Raw genomic sequence first — 24,796 nt, forward strand, 5'->3', positions numbered from 1 at the left:
AACCGCTCATCTGTGTTACCAGTGTACAATAGTTGCTAAAATACAGCATAACAAGGGAATTTTTAACCATATGGTTCTATCACAGTGCTTGCTATGGTTATAATTCTAGAAGACCAGCACCTTTAGGTTTTAAACTTCCTGGAGGGAAAGAAAGTTAACCATTTAAAAAGATCTTGTGATGCCGACATACAATCCCCACCAAGAGGGGTTTTCACTTTTAGAGAAGAACTGCAATATCCTGAATTTAAAGGAGTTCATAATTATTTCCCAGGATCAGGGACCTCCATGAGAGGCAAGAATTGGACATGCATATCCATATTCCTTGTTAACTGTAAGCAGACTATATCACACTTACTACATGCATTTTCTAATTGAAACATGTTAGGTAAGAAGAACATTGACTCTTTAGCCTACATTTCAGTTAATTACAATTGCTTCATTTTGGTGACAGTGTTAATTCTTTTTTGATCAGCTGGAGTACAACTAGTTGTGCAAGTCACAGACGAAGAACTGCCAAGCGCAATGCCAAAAAACGATTTTGAGAATAATGCCTACACAACTGCAGATAAGGACAAATGTGGGATTAAAATCTATCCTTGTACCTGGCAATGCTGCACTTCATCAGACAGGACATGGATGACAGATTGGGGTCCTCCTTTAGCTCCAAATAGATCTAGTTCATCCAGTGCTTCCAGGGCAGCCTGAAAGGAAATAGAATTAATAACTCACAAAATCATTAATGTTTGAAGCATTCCATCAACAAACTAGAACAAATGCTTTCATTGTTAAATTAACCTAATGTTTGTCAAGCTCAATTTTTATTTTAAGAAAAGATCACATGTCCAAAGTGTATAGAATTCTCCAAAGATCTTCACTGAATCACCTTTGCACCTCCATTGTAATGTTGCACAAAACTATACTACAATGACAATAAAAAACAAGCCAACAATCTTACCATCAATGGGCCGCTACATCATGACGTTACACATTATCACATACCCAAGCATCTAGGCTCTTCTACCCACAACATAGGACTCTGTCCAGTCAAAACCCAGATACATTTTGGTTTCTAGTTTGGTAATGTATACAGCACAAACAGCAAGTGAAATTATGTCTATGTGCTACCCCCATCATAAACCCCATCACACACCAGAGAGAATCAAAGCACCCATGATGGATCAACCCACTGTGCAAATAACTATATTTCAACAACACTTTTTTGTTTTTAAATAGTCGAATGAGGCAATACAATGGTAGTTCTGCAATGTGGCTATTCCACAATCCCACTTCTAATCCACCAAATTGTTTTTTCTTGCCACAAACTATGAAATGAAGAACTTTCCAAGCAAGAGGTTGCAGACCGTACAGTTCGGGTGGAGCTACAGGAGCAATATTTTCTCTCAGATAAATTAACTCTGGTGAGGTTCTTTCTTATGGATACGACTTTAATCTTCCTTACACATCAGTCTTCATTCTTATTCCAAACGAGTGAGGAGTGAGTTACTTTAGACTGATGAGTGAAGAGGACGACTGAGGTGTGAGGTGGAAAAATAAGGATGTCCTAAAGTAGACACTTGTGTCCATTTTAAGACACCTCATTTTTCCTTCCAATATCACCCCGTTAGACATGCTCTTCACTGAGACTTCATTCTAATGGGCTTTATGTTAAATGTACTGAATTAGTGCAAATATATAGCGTATCTGGGCTCAAATAATTCAAATAGGTTGATGGTATTGAGCTGGATATGTTTTTACTGTTCACAATACTTTGAGATCAATAAGTGTTTCTGACCTTACAGTCGGAAAGCCTGAGTTTTGCAGCATTTTGCTGGATTCTTCATTTTTATGTGTTATAAATAATGAGGTGAGACACATTAGGATTAAGAATAAAGACAGGGAAGTGCCAGTGAGGACTGCGAAAGAAGAAAAAGGTGAGAATGGAATAATTCAAGAGAAATAAGAATGTCCTACAATGGACAAAACCAGTATACATTTTGGGACATTCTTTTTTCGCCTGTTCGTAGCTAGATTTTCGTCCTTACTCATCAGTCTTCTTTCATATTTATAACAAATAATTTCAATAGTTAGTAATGAAAATGAAAACAGAAGCATGAGGAGGATGACAAAGAAAATATGAGGTGGAAGGAGGTGAAATGCTGATGTCCTAAAAATGGATGCCTTCAGGTAAAGTTCTTTCAGTTAATTATCTACTTGCCGATTAAGAGCATGTTTTTCTGCACAGAAATAAATAGACAGTCTATTTAGAAATGGGATTACTTCTGCCAATAAAATTGGCAAACTGTTGATAGCCAAGACATGGAGGCAAAACAACCTCTTAAGGTCCAGACACTAGAACCTCCTCTACATCTTAGGTGAATGAGGTCTGTGGATAAAGTATTTTTTGCAAGGGATGGAATTTAAAGATCACCATAGGTAGAAACAATAGTCTAACTCCAAGGAAGCTCTTTCTTGGATAACACCTGGAAATAATGGTCTACACACAGGGTCTGCACATCTTTTTCACAATGAGTACAAGTAACAGATATGAGCAGTGGTGTAACAAAAGGTGGGGTCCACCTGTGAGCCATGCTGAGGGCGCCCCACACGTTCATCAACAAAACACAGACCGTACCACAATTTCAGGCTGGCCTGGACCACAAAGATGATATCGCTGCTGCATGGGCACGCTCCACACTGCACTAGGAGAAAGATGTATGTTTTTATTTTTAATCGAACCTAAAATTTGTAGACTAGCTTAGAAAAAAGTTGGTGGGGCCTGCACCCTGGCACCCAAATGTACTAGTCACCTCTGTGCGTGGCCAGTAATACGTGCAATAATTATACCATAGGAAAACATGCTCTGGTTGGATTTGCACTTAACAGTAAACCTTTCATGGCACAGGAAGAAAACATGTTATTGCTGGCTGCACAAATGATCCACCAACCATGTAAGAAACTCTTTATGTTAACTTTGCAAGAACACATTTCCTTGCTGACTACTCAAATGGCCCTCCATCCTACCAAATGTAAAAACACACATTTGCCTTGCCCTTAATTAGAGTAAGAAATGCTGTGCCAAAATAAGAAAATGTCCAGGCTACCTGTCCCATTGTATTATATTCCCCCCCCCAATCCAACTCCTCCTCCATGCAAAAACCCTAATCAAGGGGACTTTGCCCATAGATTCCAGTAAAACATTCCATGTAAGTAAAGCTCCATGCTCCAGTGCCCCCTTGGCCACAGCCTTACACACAAATGCTTTCAACTACCAGTCGGTCACTGTGACAAATCCAGGGAATTCGCCACCACCTTTGGGACTAGGGAGGCGAGTCTGCTACACAAAATATTCCCTAGGGAACAGGTGTAGGCAGACAACCAGACCGTAAAAAACACAGCCATAGAAAAAAGCTTGGTGCACCTCTTTGCAAGGAAAACCAGGTTTATTTTGTATTCAAAAAGGAAAAAAGGTGACAGAAGTTCCCATAGAACTAAACTGTCACAGAGCTCTCAGTCTATAGCAAACATGGAGTTATAAGGAAAGACATCATTATTAATGATTCACTCTATATACAGTGTTCATCCCTCGCACCCTCATTGGCTACCACCTATATACATACCACCAGCCCCGGTCATCCCTCTGCCAACTGGCCACATCCTAATCTAACCACACCCTCTAACACATGCCCCCCCCACCCACGCTGTCATCTTGAGTCTTCACTACCTCATTGGCGAGGTACCTGGTATGCTACCCTCCCCATTGGCTTAGTCACGTGGTGTGCACCTGGTCATTAATATGAGCTCATTGGATAACTCCAAGGCCAAATTGGCCCCTTAGAATAATGGTATGCTTCTCTTGATACCAGACATGTGGGCACCCCCACCATCCCATCCTGTCGCTGACCTACATTTGTTGGCATCACATCCTGCTCCCTGTATCACAAATCACAGGATGTCTAACTCTTTGTTCCATCCTTATCAGCTGCCACTTCCCGGAACTTCTCCTGGGCCTCTCAAGGACCACACTGATCAACCGAATTCTAATGGATTTAGGGACTCTGTAATAACTGCATCAGGCAATTTATATTGAATGGCCATTTTCCCGGGGGGTGCTAGTGTCTTAAATCTCGGCCAGGCATTTTTCCAGCCCGAGACCTCTACCCCGGCTCCCATGTGTTTAATCCTTTGGGATGGGCACAGCCATGCCCGTGCTTGGCCATTCCCATTCCTTTCTTTATTCACAGGCCTATAGCTCCATACAATTGAACTTTTTGTTTGTTCACGCTGAAGGCCTCTATGCTCGATTTTACTGCTGGAGCTTGGGAAAGGGAGATTACTCTAGCTTATTGCCACACAGCACTGTCATATTTCCAACAGGGATTGCATATGGCTAGGCCTCACTCCCAATATGGCAGTGCTTTGGTATTTCTCGCACATGGGATTGGTGTCTATATTGTCATAACTATACACCACATTTATTTGAAACATTTTTATTAGTATTTTCATTTTTACAGAAAATAAACTATGGCAAATACAATCGCGCCCCCCTGCCACAAACACCCTGAAGAACCCCAAACCCTGTTCCCACCTAACCTCCCACCCTCCCACTCCCGGACAGCTACGTTTAATGTACACACTATGATAATCCAGATGGTATAGTCCTTAATTGAATAAATCCAAAATCTGTAACCTTTGCAGACACCAAATCTTGCGAAAGTCTTTGTGGAGAAAGTGCAAAACAAACTCCCAGTCCTTCCTGAAATTCTTTTGCTCCCCATGTATGACATAGGTAATCCACTCTAGGGAGAGGTAATGCCAAATTCTTGTTAACCATTTGTGCTCTGATGGAGGATGAGTGACACTGCGGCTACCGACAATACCATTAGGCTTTCCTTTTTATCTTTTCAATTAAAATCTCCAAAACATTGCCAAAACCCAGCATCGAGTCATCTATGCCTCTTCATATCTGGAGGCCAAATATCTCATACATAGCTTTATTGACTTTTCCGCAAAGAGTTTAATTTTCTGACATTCCCACCAAATATGTACCAAAGTTCCTTTTTCCTTGAATCCCCTCCAACATCTTCAGGCACATTCTTATGGAACCTAGGCAATTTCTCGGGAATTAGATGCCATTGAGCCATCACTATCACTGTATTTCCTGCATTTAAATTGCCTGCATCAATTTAGGAATTCCCTTCCAAACCTCTAATCACCGAGTCTCTGATATTACAATACCCATGTCGTTCTCCCACAACTTCTCATAACACCATTGTGTTCGACTCCAGTTCTCTACTAGTATCTTGACAGTGCCGCCACCACAAGTCTATCCCCGCATTAGTAATTATGTACTTCCCAAAATCAGATAGATCCCTTGTTATGTATTGTTTGCACCCATTAACCAATGGCGTAATTGAGCATACCTTAATCTTTCATTTTCGCTCTATAGGAATGCCTTTTTGCATTGCTGGAATGTTCTAATCTCGTCCTTCAAACCAATCACCCATCTTCAAGCATCCAGCTTCCTCCCATTGCTTGAATGCACTCTTCTAATACCGAAGTAACCTGGGGGTTATGAAAAAGAGTTGTAAAAGGAGAGGGAAACGTAGTAATACCTACTCTTTGCACCGCTATATCCCATATCTGGGCTATCAACGCTGTTATTTTACTTCTATACATATTGACAGGACAATCCCGTTTTTAGCAGCATAGTACTTCCTGGAGAGGTTTGCCAACTACTGCTCTGTCCAATCGTACCCACATTTCTTTTTAGTCCCCTTTGAATCATTCCCCAATAATCCACAATTGGGCAGCCTGATAGTAAATCTGTAAATTGGGTATCCCCAGTCCTTTTTTTTGTACTGAAGTTATTGAAATTTTCCAAACGATTCTAGGTTTCTTACCTTGCCAAATGTATTCCCTCAAAATCTTAAGTTCCTTAAAGAATTTTAATGGGACCCTGATCGGCAGAGCTTGGAAAAAATACAATAGCTTTGGGAAAATCATCATTTTAATTACATTTATTCTTCCCATCCATGATATTGTGAAAAGGTTTTGTTCTTTAAGCCAATGTTTAATTGCTATCAGGAGAGGGAGATAGTTTGCTCTATACATTGACTCCAAGGAGCCTTTTAGTTGCATACCAAAGTACCGCAAACCATGTTTCGCTGCTATAAATTGAATGTCGTAGATTTCCCTCTAATCTGTAATTTTCCCCTCCTGAAACTTCCTTATTGATTTTTGCAAATGAATTCTTCCGCGAATTGTGTCAACTCTGCTGTCAAAGCTGGTAACAAAGAAGATGTATCCTCTAGTGTCAGAAATAAGCTATCTGCAAAGGCCATGACTTTATGGTCCTCTCCCCCAAATTGAATCCCTTTGATTGTATCCTCTTGTCTAATTTTAGACAATAGAGGCCGGAGATGTAGTGCATACATTATTGGAGATAACGGGCACCCCGGTTTGGTCCCTCTCGTAACACTAATCTCATTGAGAGATTGCCATTGATAGCTAATCGCAGTTTCAGGGTTTGATAGTGTGCCTTTACCATTTGCAGGAACCCTGGACCGAAATCCATATGTTCCATTGTTAGAAAGAAGAAGGACCATTCGACATGGTCGAATACCTTCTCAGCATCAAGTGTTAATACTGCTGCTGAAAGTTCCAACCTTATTTATTTTTTCCAGTTAATGGGCCACCCGTCGAGTGTTATCGAATGTTTGTCTATTGGTCACAAACCCAGATTGATCGGGATGCATCACTGAAGTGGTACATCTGGGGGGGGGGGGAAGAGGGAGGTTGGGGACAGGGTACGAGCTTACACTCACACGCTACAGCGCATGGTGCGGAAGACAAGGGAGGACAGAGGTGGGACGGGAAACAGATGAGAGATGGGAGACCTTAAGATAACAACCTGGAATGTCAGGGGGCTCAATAGTTACTTAAAGAGAAATAAGATCATGATGTATCTAAAGAGGCAGAGGATGGATATCGCCCTATTGCAAGAAATGCACCTCACAAAAGAAAAACAGGAGGTGATAATGAAGAAATGGAAGGGGACCACCATAGGGTCAACGTATTCTGCAAACGCACGAGGGTTCATTACTTGGATAGCACCACATGTCCCCTTTCGGTTATTACAGTCCACTGTGGAAGCAGATGAGAGGATGGTGGCAATACGGGGACTGATAGAAAATAGAGTTATGTGTCATCAATTCATATGCTCTGAATCAAAATACTGCAGCCTATTTCAAAACCTTATATAATAAGATTAGCCCATACCTTGGAGGAGCGGTGATATGGGGAGGTGACCTTAACTGTGCGTTACACCCTGGGGTAGACAGATCAGACAGGAAGGTAGACAAACCCACCCCTGCAGCTAAAACCTTGAGAACCCCGTTGGTAGATTTTCACCTGGTAGACATATGGACCACCCATTACTCGGCCCCACAAAACGTGTATACACGGCTGGATTATACGTTTGCTACTCCGGATCTGATGGGGGAACTAGTGCGGTCAGAATACCGAGCGAGGGTAATCTCGGACCACTCGCCATTGATCCTGACATGGCAATACTTGCCTCCTAGGGCTAGGATCCCAACTTGGCAGCTCAGAGCCGAAGCATTGAAAGACGCAGTGTTTAGGGAGGACCTGAGAAAGGAAATTGTAGAATACTTCGAAAATAACACTGGAAGCGTAGAATCGGCCGGCACTTTATGGGAGGCATTTAAAGCGGTGGTGAGGGGAGCAGCTATATCCAAATCCAAAGGGTTACAAGGAGGCATAACGCAGGAGCTGCAAAAGGCAGAGGCGAAACTGGAGGCAATTATGCGGAGAGGAGATGACTCCCTTGAGGAGGCCGGATCCATAAGCCAATTGCAGCTAGAGTGTGGGAGGCATTGGGAGAGATTATGCAACTTAAATTACAAGACATACATAGAGAGACAGCACGCTTGCGGGGACAAGCCGGGAGGTTGCTAGCTTGGTTATATAAAAATGAGACACCCAGATCAACGATCAGAGCAATAAAGGGGGAAAATGGACAGTTACTGGAAACCCAAGAGGGCGTAAACAGGGAGTTCCTTGAGTTCTATCAACAACTGTATGGAAACGTTGAAGGGGGAGAATGGAGTGAGATGATAGAAACATTAGAGGACATTGGCTTACCCGAACTGAGCACTGAAGAGAGAGAGAGAACCTAGAGGCCCCAATCACATTAGAGGAACTAGAAGCAGTAATTAAGCTATTACCTACAGTAAGGCCCCGGGAACGGATGGACTCCCCAGTGAGTTCTACAAAACGTAAAAGATGGAAATGCTCCCCCCGCTACTGGCAATGTTAAATGAAGCTCTAGAGATAGGGAGAATACCAGAATCCCTGAGAGGCGCAACTATTATCCCGCTCCTTAAACCCAACAAGCTGAGCACAGACTGCGGATCATACAGACCGGTATCCATGCTGAACCAGGACAGCAAGGTACTCACAGCGGTGTTGGCTAATAGACTGAGACAGGTTATTAGCAAACTTGTACATCCCGACCACACCGGATTTGTTCCTCACAGGAGCATATTCGATAATCTGAGAAGACTCCATTGTGTCATAGAGCAAACGGAAGGGGACTCGCAAGAAGTAGCAATTGTCTCATTAGATGCGGTGAAGGCCTTTGATTCTGTTAAATGGCCATGGCTGATGGCCGCCCTAAAAGAATATGGGATAGGACCCAGGTATCTGAGGTGGGTGGAACTACTGTTCAGTGTGCCATTGTCCAGAGTCAAGACGGGAGCAGTCATCTCAGAGAGATGGCAACTCAGAAGGGGCATCAGACAGGGCTGCCCTTGGTCCCCGATGCTGTTCATCCTCACACTAGAACCCTTAGCGATTTATCTGAGGCAACAATATGAGGGGTTGGGAATCTACAAGAAAAGAGGGCCACACCTAATATCAATGTATGTCGAAGATATGCTGTTATACTTGAGGTATCCAGAGGAAAATCTGCAATATATCCTAGAAGTGATGGAGCGATTTGCGTTGCTTTCTGGCATCATAGTGAACCCCAAGAAGTCATATTTTATTCCCTCTGGGGAGATATAAGGGGATTCCGAGAGAAAATTTACCAGTATTACAAATACCATGGGAGCCTAGAACCTTTAAATACCTGGGGATTGATATCTATCATACGGTGGAGGCCGAATACAAACATAACACAGAAAAGGCAGTGGTGAACATAGAGAATAGCATGAGATTCTGGGCTAAGCTCCCCCTGGCCATGGTAGGGAGGGTGGCATTGTTGAAGATGGTAGTATTGCCGAGGTTGTTACATTTTATTGGGAAAATACCATATGCGATACTGTGACAAATCAAGAAGGAAATCTGCAGATCAGAGCATTATTCAGAGCCAATTAAGTGATGGTGCAGTCAGTCATCCAGAAAGGCTGAGTGGATTGTGATGTCAGCAGCCATGATGTCAGGATGGGAGGGTCTTCCTTGGAAAGTCAGGTCTTTGATCCAATGAGGAGTGAAAGTTTGGGAAAGAGGATCTTTTCTTGAACAATACTGGGTTTTTTTATGTTTTGTTTTTTCTTCTTTCGTTTGGACCGGCAGATGGCTGAATTTGGCGAGGAGGAAGGAGATTCACACGAAGAAGCGGCCACTTATGAGTGGGCCTATTAGGGAGAGAGACTGCTTCCCTCAAGTTATACGCTCCTGTTAAGCATGTTCGGAGAAACGTTATACTTTTTTTTTTACAAGTTAATTTGTTGAATCGGCCGACGTCAAGCGGCTTCATCAGAGCGGAAGAACTAAGCCGCAACTGACGATCAGCGGTGCCACAATCCAACAGCTGACCGCTGATCGCTCCTGCGCTGCGGGGGGGAGGATCCTCGCAGTGAAGGAGCATCACAGCGCGGCTCCGAAGCAATCTGGGAGCCGATCGCTTGGACGTCCCATCAGCTGACGAGGAGCCCAGGCAAGTGAAGGGACGGAGGACTCCGGAGACAATCGGTCTTACGGAAGCGGGGTACAGTCAAGAAGGAGGCTCCCTTTCCCCGCAGCGGTATCCAGAGAAAGCAGTCATCCTAAAGGAGGTGAGGAGGGAAAGGATTCCTCTATATTTCGAGGGGAGGATCGAAGGCTAAACACCTCAAATACATAGAGAGCAAAGTGAACTGTGAGGAGTGGCCTTGGGGACATTAAGAGGCAAAGACAGCTAACAGTGATAAGAAGAGGCCCACTGGGGACAATAAGAGCCACACACTTTTGAAAAGATCAATGTAGCTGTACATCTATGAACGCTGAACTTAAACAATAATCTCACTGCCCGCTATTCAAGAGAGACTGAGATACCAGGTCCAGTTAGAGGAGCCCTTTCTGGGCCAGGACGCTGGACTACAAGCTGTTGTAATCGTCCACATAAGCCCGTGACCCACAAGTCGCAACTCACTTCATGGACTGTCAAGAGGGACAGAGGGCCAGTTATGTAACCTTTTACAAGAGACAGTTTAGTGACACTAAAAACTGAATAAAGTGTACTGGTTTAAACATAATCAGTTTCAAGAGTGGTCTTTTCCCATCCGCACTCTTACAGATACCCAAGCGATTCTTTGTCAAACTCCAGAGCATATGTAGAGGGTTCATGTGGCACAATACCAGGAATAGAATAGCCCTGTGGAAACTGCAGAACATGTATGACAAAGGGGGCATAAAATTGCCCAACTTTGAGATCTATTACCTGGCCAGCCAACTACAATATGTGGCTAGATGGCTAACAGAAGACTCAACAGCGGAGTCCAGACTATTGAGGTCTGAATGTGCTCCGTTCTTTATGAAAGAATGGATATGGCTGCCAAAACCAGAGCTAAAAGGGTGCATAAGGATGTTAGAACTGGGATGGAAGATGTGGCGTAAGGCTTGCCAGGTCATGGAGAACCCGACCCGGTGTTCCCCGCAAATGCCACTAGTGGCTTTGACTGGAGAGGACGAGCAATTGCGGAAGGTCATTCGCACGCATTGGGAACCGGTGGGCATTGCAACGCTGGGTGATGTATGGCAAGTGAGGAAGGTAATGGAATTCAACCTACTGGTAGAATAAACTGAGCTACACTTAGGGCAGTATATTACCTACACCAGATTGGTACGGCGGGTGAAAGAGACATGGTCCGAAATAGTGCTGGAAGACCAACCCAACGTAGCCACAGAAACAATTTAATGATATTTCAGAAGGGGGGGCATGAGGTTTCTCGAATATACGAACTGCTGATGTCCAGGGTGGGAAAGGAGGCGATCCAACTGAGACAGGACTGGGAAGAGTAAGCTGGGGAACCCATGAATGACGGGCTGTGGGCGAGGGCTCAGAGATACCACAAAAATGTATACAGGAATGCGAGGCTGCAACAGATCCAGCTATATGTTACTCACAGAGCGTATATGACCCCCCCCAGAGGATCACTCGATTCAAGAATGCAGGAATACAAACATTTCCCAAATGTGGGGAAGTGAACATCGGGATGATACACATGTTCTGGGCATGCCCGGAGGTTGGAAAATTCTGGGGAGAAGTAGCCCACTGTTTATCCGAGAAAGAGATCACACTAAATGTGGAATCTGTGTGGGCATGCATGGTAGGGGGATTCTCTAGACCGCGCTCACTGAAACACGTGAGCAAACTCAAGGATTTGGCATACATACTGGCCAAACGTAGAATTGCCATGGGGTGGAAAGCAAACAGGCCAAGTATACAGGCCTGGTGGCACAATCTCCTGAAATGGACAGAGGCGGAAACGGCGGTATGGAATGAAGCGGCCAACAGAGGGTCTAGGGGGGCAGAAGGAAACGGAAACTCTGGTGGCCTGGAGCGGTTTAGTGGCCTCGCTCTCTGGTCCACCCAGGCCTGCCCAAGTGCACATGACTCCTCTGACATTACAGAGGGGTAGATACCCCCCAGACGAAACAACGGCGCAGGGCGGAGTGGAGTAGGCTCAAGTTAAGGGGAGGGTAAAGGGAAGGCAGTGCACGATTTACGATACTGTATGCAATGCTTGAAGTTATACGACATGCACTGTTGGGTTTGTTTTTGTTGCAAAAAAATTCTAAAAACTGTTTTTAAAAAAACACTTAATGCTATTTTACATCGCTCCTCACCACAGCCGTGGAGTCGTATGCCATCTTCGATCCCTTGAAACTTTTCTCACATTGTTTTATCGCGAGGTATTTGGTCCATTTCCATCTTCTGAATCTTCCTTTTCCTTGAACTGTACGGGTGTCTTTTGGCTGGTTTGCCTTCATCGGCATCCGCCAGTTTTAAGATCCACAGACCCTTTTCGCACGACGTTACCTGATGTTGCTGTCCCATGTAAAGAAGAGTCCAAAAGGAACGTCCATCTATAACAAACCTGGTTTTTGATTAGGGCTTGTACCACTGGACCCCTCCGCCTTCGCTTCAATAAGGTTGCTTGCGGCAAGTCTTGGAAAAGTTGAATTTCAGAGCCATTACCCTTATTAGGAGCCGCTTTCCTTGCAGCCTGCAAAATAGCCTCTTTCTGATCATACTTTTGAATTGCAGCAACCACATCTGTAGGTCTTGCTCCAGGCTCTTTGCGTTTCAGACCTACCCGATGAATGCAATCAGTACGTCTTCTCCCTTTTCCAGATCTATTAGGCCAGCAATTTCCAGATCTATTAGGTCAGCAAACACCTGCTGCATCGCAGATCTCAAATTCCCTGTCCGCAATCATTTCCAGAATTAGTTTAACCCTGATGTTGGATCTTCTCGATCTATTTTCCAGATCCTGCAGTTGTAAATCAAAGTTTTGAGTCGCCGTTGCCAACTGGTCAGTCAATAGATCTATTTTGCGAGTGTCTTCTGCTATTTCTTGGATCGCTGACTCATTCGTTTCTACTCGTTCCACAAGGTTGATATCAGTTTTCACCTACTGTAAGGATTGTGCTAACTCAGCACTTAAACGAGTGGTTGAGATTGAAGCGTTTGTCCTTTGCTCTTTGAAGTCATTGAAGCATTGCTTAATTGTTTCTGTTGTTGAATCGCGTTCAGACAGTGTCTGTGGAACTAAAGCCAGAGTACTTTCTTGATGGGTTGTCTGACATCCCTCGGTTGACCCCTCGTCCCCCTCTTTGTGCCATAGTTTTGAAATTGCCCCCTCCTGTTTCTTCTTCTGCATCTTGGGGGTGGGAGCTGCCTCTGTTGGTTCTTTAGTTTTATTCCGAGACATTTGAACAGTGGACCTACAGTCGCAGGTTACCTACTATAGTCTCAGAGCTTGTATAGTTGCTTTAAGTCTCTAGCGAAACTACTAGAAATGTTGAGGGTAACAATACAGAATCCACTCACAATCAGTGCACTTGTATCTTTCTCACAGTTCTCGAGTAAGACATATGCTTGCACCCAGTCAGAAGGTCATTTGTTATCTTCTAGTGACCACTGCTGTACTGTATCAGGTCTTTCTCTTACAAAACCACCATTGTGAGCGTGTACATACTTCTACCAGCTAGTATGGGATCTTTCTACAGTTCGTCCACTATTGTATCCCTCTACTCACTGTATACAGATTCACCCCTGGTGTCTTTAATTACTCTGATGGTATCCACAATCTAGCTCGTGCCTAACCCTCACTTCTCCATCGTGAGTTTTATCTCAGTTGTAGAGATGGCACTTGCCTAATGTTGTTATCCTCCCCCGTATCTGTATTAGTTCTGCTATTTCTTGGTGTTAAATGAGTGCTGTCAGCGTCATTTAGTGACTGCTCAGAGTACTCCTTATCAATGACAGAATCACAATGTAGTCTTTCCTCACAGATGGGCTCACTCAAATAATGCTTTAAATGTGCACAATTGTTGCTTTCGCCTCACCAATTATAATTGCTGGTAATTCTTTTATAACAATATGGGCTCCGTTGCTCATGATACAACCGTCAAAAACAGCACTTTTTCTGTCGTTTGCATACCCATATGCCCTTCTCACCACTTTTGACTCACCCCAAAGCCTCAGCAGGGTTAAACTATCATGCAGTCAATCTTCAATACTCCATTCAGTAGCATGCACCAACAACGGTGGGCTACTCCTCTCCACACACCTTTTATCAATATGGATAAGCTTCTTCCAATAGCCGGAGATCAATCCTATATCCACATCCCTTTTATCTGAGGGGATAAGGTCCTTCCAACGACCGTAGGTCAAGGTTTGCGGATCCCGCGGTGAAGTACGCACTGTCTCCAAAGTTTATATGACGATCGGTCACCCTTTCCTCGATCATCAGTGAGACCCACAATATAAGATGGGTATGCTGGTTCAGGAGTCCCAAAGCAGAAGTCGAATCAGGGCTCTGATCCGCCTCCTTCCCATCGGTGTTGCTCTGCGTTCCGTTTGCCACACCTTAGAAGCTCCTCACAGTGATCGCGGTCTGCTCGCAATGTTACCTTTGAACAGATCTCTCACCAAAAGTACTCCCCAATCATGGGGATCATAAAAGCAATGTGGGAGAGTTTATTTACAGTGGGGGTGGAGGGGACTCTCATATCCCTTCTTCCCAGAGGCCAGCAGGAGGAGCTCACTCTTTACACTCCCCTACTCCCGGTGGCCATCTTGGAATCCTCTACATATACATCACATTTTGATCGCTATGCTACAATGTCACTCGTGCCCTATACCTGGTCCTATCTACACATCCACAGCTATTACAAAATAGCTATATCTACAATTCCCAATTTGCAAGTTTCACTCACCTGCAGCCACACACATTCACTTTTCATTATATTTTCCGCAGCCTGCATAGTTTCAGAGAGGATGGGCCATGCAGAAGCGGAAAGTACCAGCTGGTCACTGAAGGCCAGCAGTCTGTGTTGGAGAGCTGAGGAGGGCCCATATCCCACACTACAACCAGGAGGCAGGACCACCGTGGCGGCTTTGTGGACGGAGAGCCTGAGGAATGCTGCCAAGTCTGGGAAGAAGGCAGACAGCCTAGTGTCACCAGGCCGCAGAGTAACCAACTGCTACCAGAGCGGCATGCCGGTGTCCAGCAAACCCAGCGCCAAAGTCCTGTCCATGGCAGACAGGAGGAAATGAGGAGGAAGATCTGACCTGAAGACACCAGTGTCACAGTGCCACCGTACCTGAAGAAGCCACCTCAACTGACATGCAACGCCACAGGAACACATGCACGCTGCCAGAGTGAGAAAGTGGTTTGAGAGGCACCGACAAAACCCACGAGGAGCTGACATTGAGAGTAACCCAGGAGGGGGCTGAGATTGAAAATAGCCTGCCATGAGCTAAGATTAAGAATATACTGCAAGGGGGTGACACCAGAAGAAGCAACCCAGCAGGGGCTGACATTGGGAATACAGCACAAGGGGTGGACATTGAGAAAATCCTGCGAGTGGGTGAAACCAAACACAGAAGCCAGTTAGGGCCTGACTTTAAGAACATCCCACAAGGGGGGTGAATGAAAGCCACGAATCCTAAGGCCCGAGAGGCCAGCAAGTGCACGAAGGGCTAACATGGAAAGTACCACCTGAGGGGGTAGAAGAAACGCAGGAACCAGTTGCTTAAGGGTCAGATATCTCAGCTTGGGCTAAGAAAGAAAGGAACATTATCAAATTGGACCAGAGCAAACCAGAGTAAGTGTGGGTGTCAAGTAACGCAACATCCTGTGCACAAACCACTTCTGAGTGAAAAGAATGTTTTTGAACTATTAAGACAATTTGAATGGGGTCCAAAATAAACAGTCTTCAGGGGTCCTATCTACACATCCCAACTTAGAACTTTATTATCAGGCCCGGACTTGAAAGAGAGAGTGAGAACCAAAGGCAAAAGTACTGATGGGGATCAGATACCAGCCACTCAAAGCCAGAGTATAGTGAAAACAATTTACTTGGGACAAATTACAGAGTTTCACTTTTGAGGTAGGTCGAGCATAGGAGAATAGATTTTGGACAGAGCACATCATTATTTTGAGAAATCCTGATGAGCACTGGTTTGTTATTTTCTTTAAAGCTAGGGAATCTTCATCGAAGATATAGGGCTAGTTGAAGTTATCCTTTATGTAAACCTAGACTAACACCCCTTGCGTCCTCATCCTGCTTGATCTCTCTTCAGCCTTTGACACCGTCAACCATGCCATCCTGCTCAACACTCTACGTGATAACCTGGGCATCACTGGTCAAGGTCTGGCGTGGCTGACTTCTTTCCTTTCTGACCGACCCTCCCAGGTCCAACTTGGGTCCTTCCTCTCTGCCATCTTCTTCTCTACCTGTGGTGTACCCCAGGGGTCTAACCTCTCTCCCTGGCTGTTCAACCAATACCTGGCACTCCATGCCCACCGCATAGCCACTCTCTGCCCCAACTTTCAGTGCTATGCAGATGAAACCCAGCTCATTTTCAGGCTGCCCTCGGCCTCCTCCTCTCCTTCCCTCATCTCTGATCGTCTGTCTGCTATCCAGGAGTGGTGTGGGGCCAATGACCTCTGCCTTAATGCTAGTAAGACTGAGATTCTCATTGGCACACCTGCTCCCTCCTTTCCTGTAGCTCTCTGGCCGGCCTCTCTTGGCCCTCTTACTGCTCCCACCTGCAAGGCTCAAAACCTTGGGGGTCATCTTAGACTCCACACTCTCCTTCTCTCCTCACATCTCTGATGTCTCTAAGAAGTCACACTACCAGCTGCACCTCCTCATAGGTATTCGTCCTTTCCTCTCCTTCCCCCAGAAGCTCACTGTCTCCAGAGCTCTGGTTCTCTCTAGGCTGGACTATTGCAACAGCCTCTTTCTAAATCTGCCTGCTTCTACTCTCCGCCCTCTGCAACCCATCCAGCACAGGACTGTAAGACTTGTCCTTGGCCTCAAGCCCAGGGATCGTTATCTCTCCAGGACTGAAATCTCTGCACTGGTTCGCAGTGGCTGCGAGGATTAAGTTCAAAACCCTCTGCATCGTCCACAATGCATTCTAGGGCCTGGTGCCTCAATACCTTCAACTCTCTCTTACTAAATATCTTCCTTCTCGAGTCCTTCGCTCATCCGCCTCCAACTCCCTCAGGGTCAGTCGCTTCTCCAAGCAACAAGTTGGTGGTAGATTCCTTTCCTCGGCTGGTGCCTCCCTCTGGAACAGCCTCCCTGCTTCCCTTAAACTTGAGGAGAATTATCTCTGGTTCTGGAAACACCCAAAAACCTTTCTCTTCGCTTCTGCTTTTTCTCCTCCTCTCCTCTGCTGACCTCCTAGCTGTAACTGGAACTGCACTGGCTACCTGGACACCCGCTGATCTCAGGCCCAGGTCCCTCTCCCGCCAGCGTCACACACCTGCACTGCCCGCCTGGCAACCCCCGCACTGGGGACTGTTTCTGTATCCCTACAGCCCCCCAGCCCGCCCTTGACACTTGATGTTCGGCACTTACCCATGCACTTGCCACATGCTGGCCGTAACTTTACTTATTGTTATCTATTCCAATGTACTGCACTGTCCCTGCCCCCTTCCCACACCCTTGTGCGATATGAATGACACCTGGCCTGGTAAGATCGTCGTCTGTCCTCCCTTTGTTCCCCTCCCTTGCCTCGTCGCGCCTTGAAACACTTGAGTATGGGCGCGTTATAAATGCCATATCATAAACAAAAACTCTTGAAAAATATCTTCTCGTCGGTCTCCTATTTTGGACTTACTACACCACCCAGAATATTCTCACATTACTCACATTGAATTCTCCATACACACACACACTTACACAGAAACACACTTGAAAAATCATGCATGTGTGTATAAACATGTGACACCCTTGTGTGCGCGCGCGCGCACACACTCAGAAAAAGGCTTGTCCCCCCTCTATGTTTCCAACTAGCTCCAGACTCTATGCTCTGCTCTTGTGAGAAGACTCACATGCTCCATGAAGACAGAAACCAGGAAGCAGAGAAGGCTTCCTGGTTCCCGACATGCCCAGTGGAGTCAGAGTGCCTCCACCTTGACTGTGTCCACCACTCAGCTCGGCCCTAGCCTTCCCCTGTCAAACCCCCTTATTCACTCTGACTTTAGAAATTATTATAATGGTCAGAATGAGGACACCACCGCCCCCCCCTACCCTCTCTCTAAGAACACCCCACCACATGGGTTACAGGGCTCCCGCTACACCAGTGGATTTGAGGAATATGATCTTTAGGGTAAAAAGCTGCAACTAACAAGAGGACCTTGGTTCCAAAGGAGAAGAAAAATCAATGCAGGGTTCAAGTGCCAGGATGAAGTACGAAAAGGTTTTGGCGGAAAGAGTTTACGTGACACTTCAAGAACGGAGTTATGGAAAGTAAAGCAAATTATTGACTGAGCTTTTCCTTACAGGCCAAGTAAACGCATTTTAATTATGTTTTCTTCTCCCCAGACTCCTGAGGGCATATTCCTAGCAGAATATACGTCACATAAATATATCAGCAATTTAAATACATGTGACAGAAAATCATAATATTTATGAACAATCTCTTATAAATTCATATGTGGTAAATAAATAAATGTGTCAATAAAAACAATTAAAGAATGAATTTGGTATGATTTAACCCTAAAGTTAGGTTTACTCAAATACTGATCTTTAATTAAACTCTTACAACTCATTACTGGAGTATTTTATGTGGTCTTGTATAGCACCTTTCTGCCACTATTGGTTGGCTCGATGTGTATGACTATGTAAGAAAAAAAGAGGGGTGGGGTTCATTAGTCGGAGAGGCAGATGCGAAACTTGTGGTCTTGATGGGTATGTGTCAGAAGTACCCGGTGTCTGTGTGCCTATCTGCTTTCTATGGGTAGAAACTTGGGAGTATGTTATCTATACTAAAGAGCCCTTGATCTGAGACTACAGCGTTTTGGGCCTTTGTTAGCCACAGTTATTATAGTGTGCTGGGGATGAAGAGGAAAGCTCTGTCTTGGTTTGGTTAGTTTTGATGTGCTAATTGCTAGGCCTGTGGTGGCTGGTTGTGTCTGCAGTGTAAGGTGGTAGGACACTTTGGGAATCGGTTAGTTGGGGAAAGCGGGCCATACAAGGTAAAACAACCTGCAACCCTGCACTACTCCTCCTGGACATTTGAAGAGGTCTCTTTCTCTAGCTCACAATGCTATCCCTCTCTCCTTCTCACTCATCTCCTTCTCAAATAGATACATCCTAACCCATGAGGAACAAAATAAACCGAGTGGCCAGTTGAGGGAAAGGGTCAGTCTGGAAACTCCTGGCATTACCATGAGCTACCTAATAAGTGCTATGGGCAGCAAGAACTATTGGTTCAGAGTAACGTCTGCTTGAAATTTGAGGAACGCTGTGGCCTAGTTCACCTTGCTTAGTGCTGATTGGCAGGCTGAGAGATGCCACAAACATCACTCTAAAATGATCAGGTGCTGAGCTCATTGGCCTACTGGCACTTTTTCTCGTCGAGATCAGGGCCCAAAGGAACAAAATCTTTGCTCTGAATTTCACATTGTTTTGTACTTTATTGAATGCCAAGCTGTCTGAATTCTCCAACAGTTGGGCTTGCACCTGGGAGGTTGTGGGATTGGTAAGGAGTCAAAACTCCAGGATGGCCGCCGGAGTGGGAACACTGAAGAGGCACTCTCCACCCCCCACAGGCTCAGAAAGCATCTATAACTGCCGATAAAACCCCTCCCCGGATTACAACTGGCAAATACACAGAGCAGGAGCAAGGGTCTAATCAACTAAGTACCGCAGCAGACCTAGTGCTCATAGCAAGGCGCGCCGAACAAATCCCAGAAGGAACGCGTCGGAAGGGGGATTAACCACCATCAGGACTGGACAGCGAGCTGCTGGTGCGGTCCGAAATCAGCCCGCACACAGTCACCAACAGAGAGCATGCCCCCCTCCGTAGGTGTCAGAACCGTAAATACAGTGCATCTGAGGCAATAACTGGCAGCAGTGGGCGCAACGTCCGACCCAGAGGCCCAGAAGAGTAGCGGACAACCACCCAAGACCGGAGCAGCCCGGAGAGGCACAGGCTGCTCCAAAAGGGGCTTGACTGGGAGGCTAGCACCGGAGGGAGAAGAAATCCTTCCTCAGGAACGATCTCGGCAAGACACCCAGCCCGCAAGACGAAACCTACAGTATCTCCTTAGTGACACCTACGGAGCATCATTAAGCAGCAGCGGGGAGCGCATCAGCTGTCCCTGCAAGCCAGATCTGAAACGGAGGACCATTCAAGGCCTGATCAGCCCAGAAAGCACACAGGTCACTCCAAAAAGGGGCCGGGTGGCGAGATCGAGAGAATGAGAAAGCAACCTACAACAGCGAAACTTGTAAGACACCATCCCCAACACAACCCCGCCCACAAGAGGAGAAGAGGACTAATACTAGGGGAGAATAACTGGTTGGGCCCCTCAAGGAAGGTGGAAAGAGTCCATGAAGGGAGATCCCCAACAGAACCACTGACTAAGCCAACCAGGAGAAGGGCTGGAAATTCCAGCCCAGGGCTCAATCTCCATATCAAACTGAGCAGAGGCAAGAAAAGCCTTCACTGCTGAAAAGGACAGAAAAGACAGGGATACCTCACCAACACCACGGTAGAGATGGGGACCCAGCAAATAAAAAGCACAGGCAACGCATGAGCACAGCGGGACGTGAGAGGAGAACACAGCCACTGCCGGACCCTGCAGACTCTGGCCCAACCACCCCAACAAAACCAAGAGAAGCAAAGTACATATAAAACCCCGGCAAGGGTCCACTCCCTCACTCTGGCCCTCAACGCCACACCAAGACAAGATGACAAAAAAAAAGACGGAAAGAAGCCCAGACCCCCGCAAAAGGAAATAAAAAGACCCACAAAGGGGCGATACAGAAAGTGCAGAGGAAGGAGGGGGGAGCACAGCCTGATACCGAACAGGAGGCAGACCGGGAAGAAGAGGAGACCCCTCAAGAGGAGACAAAGGAGTAGCATATGGTCAGACAAAAATTCTTTGAACAATGCTTTCAAAACTTGGGAACAGAAAGGCCAACACTATTCAATCCCAATTGGACAAAATGAGAGAAGACCTGACGGAGGACCGGAAGGAAGTGAAGTGAGATGTGCAAACGCTGGAAGCGAGAGTGGACACAAATGAGAAAGCCCTGCAAGGCTTTGGGTTAGAGTGTGAAAGCAGACAAAGGAGAATTACCTCGATAGAGGAAGGAGCAAACATCATGGGAATAGAAGTGGAGTCAGCCTGCAGTGAAACTCAGGGCCTAATAAGGGAACATCCAAAAAGAAGGCATGGGAATGGACCACCCAAGAGTCAAAGAGGAAAGCAAGAAAGAAAAGGGGCCTGAACGGCCTAAAACCTACACCACAGAAGGCACCACAGGAAAACGACTCCCCAGAAAGGGGCTTCACCACATATATGCAAGTCTGTGGGAACAAGTACTGAGAAAAAAGCACCCGGGGAGGGGGGAACACAAAGCAAATGCAGTGGGGGACAGAATGTAGAGGGGGACTCTTGGTTGACATATGGGTAAGGGACGACCTGCAAGGGGGAGCGCTTGGGGAGGAAGCGGTCTCAACCCCAGAACAGGGGAATCGGGAGGGGACAGAGGCCGGTTGAGCCATCCCAGCGAGGGGGGAGTAAAGGAGGCAGGGAGGGGACCAGGTCCAGGACCAACCAAGCACGCCCGCAAACCAAAGCCAGCACTTAGAAAACTTGCGAGCAATGGCTAAGGAACAAGCAAAAAAAAAAAAATCATCACTGAACATTAACGGCCTAAACTCAACAATAAAAAGGAAAAAACTAGAACACTTTCTGTCAAGAGAAAACCCAGATCTAGTCACCCTGCAGGAAACCCATATTCAATGGAAGGGAATAGTTTCTTACCTGTAACTCCATCTCTCCAGCATTGGTATCTTTCATGGATTCACATGCTTTGAATATTCCCCGTCGTCAGGCTGGGAATCCCCGGTACATTATATAGACCCTTTCCTGTAGGAAAACTTTTTCGACGCTTATGCGTCCTATCCACCTCGTTTTGTATCCTGCGTGCCCGTACCGTCAGGACGTCATGATACAAATCCAGGCCCGCCCCCGCGCTCCCTCAGATTTCGGCCCCCAAAGTAGTGGGGGAACCGGTTTGCATGTTCAGGGGAGGCAGGCGGGCGCATGTGAATCCATGAAAGATACCAATGCTGGAGAAATGGAGTTACAGGTAAGAAACTATTCCCTTCTCCAGCATTGGATCTTTCATGGATTCACATGCTTTGAATAGATTACATAGCAGTACCACCCCCAAAAGGAGGCGTGCATGCAAACCCATATAGTTTCTTCGCAAAGCCCGTTCCCTATGATCATGTATACATCAGTAATCGTTAACATAGGAAAACGAACCACATACAGTCATAAATTTCACAGGATGCAACCCCTCAGCCGGGGCTTACCTTATTGGAATAGGTGTCTAAGCACCTCCTGTCCCATCCGGGTGTCTTCGGCATGTTGCTGCGACAGGCAGTAATGGCGGGTAAAGGTGTGTGTAGCCGCCCAGGTAGCCGCCATGCAGATGTCCCCTAGAGGGACTCCGGCCCACAGTGCCGTCGACGATGCCGCTGCTCTAGTTGAATGAGCTCTTGGCCGTCGTAGAAGAGGCTTCCCTGCCCTGGAATGGCAGTACGAAATGGTAGATGACACCCATCTTGATAGTCCTTGCTTTGAAATGGCTTTTCCTCTAGCACCCAAACCATAGGCCACGAACAGCTGTCTCGTTTCTCTGAACGGTTGCGTACGATGAAGATAAAACTTGAGAGCCCTTTTTACATCCAATGTGTGTAGCATGCGCTCCGCTCCCGAGCATGGCTCTGGAAAAAACTTAGGCAACACAATAGAGGAGTGTTTATGGAACACCGAAGGAGCTTTTGGTATGAACTGTGGGTTAGTGGCTAGGACTACCTTGGTCTTGAAAAATCGTAAGTATGGTGGGTCTACCATTAGAGCCTGAACTTCTGAAATACGTCGGGCTGAAGTGATGGCCACCAGGAAGGCCAATTTCCACGACAGAAACTTTAGAGACGATGATGACATTGGCTCAAAAGGAGGCTTCATAAGAGACGTTAAGACCAGATTGAGGCTCCACTCCGGCGGAAATTTCGTCTCTGGAGGGAAACTCCGAAAGAGGCCTTTAAGGAAGTGCTTAATCAGGCGATCGCTGAACAAAGGTGCAGAGTGCCGTCGACGAGTAAACCTGGAAATGGCTGCTAGGTGTACTTTTATTGACGATACCGACAGGCCCTTTTGAGCTAAGAGCAGCAAGTATGGAAGGAGCTGTTCTGGCTTAATCGATTGCGGGGCCAAACCTGGTTGATCCTCACACCATTGACAGAAACTTTTCCATTTGTACGCGTATGAGGCGTTTGTGGAAGGTGCTCTTGCCGCTTGTAGGATACGCCGACAGTCCTCCGGAATCGTTAGCCGACCAAATTCGGCGAAGTCGGGAGCCAGGCCGTCAACTTGAGGCTGTCCGGGTCGTGATGCCAAACAACACCCTCCTGTCGAGACAGAAGGTCGGGGGTCTTCTGGAATCTCAATTGGTTCCGCCGCCGCTAAGTGTAGCAGGTCTGAAAACCACACCTGTCTGGCCCAGTATGGGGCCACCAGAATTACCCGACATGGGTACCTGAGGACCATTGCAACGTCCTCCGGACCAGGGGAAATGGAGGGAATGCGTACATGAATTTGTTCGTCCATGGGAAGGAAAACGCATCCCCCAGTGAGCCCTGCTGAGGCCACCTGCTTGCGTACTGATGGCATTTTTTGTTGTTCTTCGTTGCAAACAGGTCTATGGACGGGTGTCCCCATTTCTTGAATACTTGTTGTAGTTGTTGGTCGTTCAGCACCCATTCGTGAACTTCGTTCATTTCTCTGCTGAGGGCATCGGCTTCCACGTTTCTCACGCCTGGTAGATTTGCATGTTGTGTTGCAGGGCCCAATGCCAGATTTTCTGTGCCTCCGTCGATAGGGACCTGGAAAGTGTCCCTCCTTGTTTCCTCAAGTAGAACATCGTAGTGGTGTTGTCCGTCATGACACGCACCACCGAGTCCCTCAGTTGCGGAAGAAAAGATTTTAGAGCCCATCGCACTGCTCTCAGTTCTAGCAGGTTGATATGCAGGGAGGACTCCTGCAAGGACCACTGGCCTTGTACCTGTAACGTACCCAGATGAGCTCCCCATCCGCTCAGCGATGCATCCGTCACCACCGTCTTTTGGAACTCTGGTTCCAGTAGAGGCATCCCTTTCGTTAGATGAGTAGACACTCTCCACCAGCCGAGTGCTTGAACTAGTTGTTCGTCGACGACCAGTCTGTCGGACCAGCGACCTCGGCTCTGCGCCCAACGGTCCGCTAGAAATTCCTGGCAAGGTCTCATAAACAGACGGCAGTTGTTTATCAACGGAATGCAGGACGACATGGTCCCTAGCAGGGACATGTACTTGCGCACCGAGACCTTGGTACCGCCTCTCCATTCCGACGCCTTGTTTTGAAGTTTCTGAATTCTTTCGCTGGATGGTCTCACCAGGCTTGTGTGTGTATGAAACTCCGCTCCTAGAAAGACCAAGGTCCTCGAAGGCTCTACGGAGGACTTGTTGAAGTTTATTGCAAAGCCCAGTTCCTGTAAGAGGGACATTGTGGCTCGTAGACTGTCTCGTGTTTGTTCCTTGGATGAACCTCTGACCAGCCAGTCATCTAGATATGGATAGACATGATGACCATCCTTCCTTAAATGGGCCGCTATAGGGGCCAAGCACTTGGTGAACGTCCTGGGGGAGGACTTGAGCCCGAACGGGAGGACCTTGAACTGAAAATGCTTTCTCCCGACG

The 24,796-nt window shown here is 46.5% G+C and overlaps 1 protein-coding gene across 2 annotated transcripts in view; it reads right to left on the reverse strand.

Moving 5' to 3' along the window:
• Nucleotides 1–24,796, reverse strand: part of PHKA1 (phosphorylase kinase regulatory subunit alpha 1) — a 2,290,600-nt gene that overhangs the window by 1,709,120 nt on the left and 556,684 nt on the right. For both annotated transcript variants that reach the window (XM_069648650.1, XM_069648649.1), the window contains exon 7: nt 603–701. In XM_069648650.1, coding sequence (XP_069504751.1) covers nt 603–701 — 99 coding nt within the window. The remainder of the gene's footprint in view (nt 1–602; nt 702–24,796) is intronic.

Source organism: Ambystoma mexicanum, chromosome 2q (genome assembly GCF_040938575.1).
Source record: "Ambystoma mexicanum isolate Mex_15411 chromosome 2q, UKY_AmexF1_1, whole genome shotgun sequence".
In the NCBI taxonomy this organism is placed as follows: Eukaryota; Metazoa; Chordata; class Amphibia; order Caudata; family Ambystomatidae; genus Ambystoma; species Ambystoma mexicanum.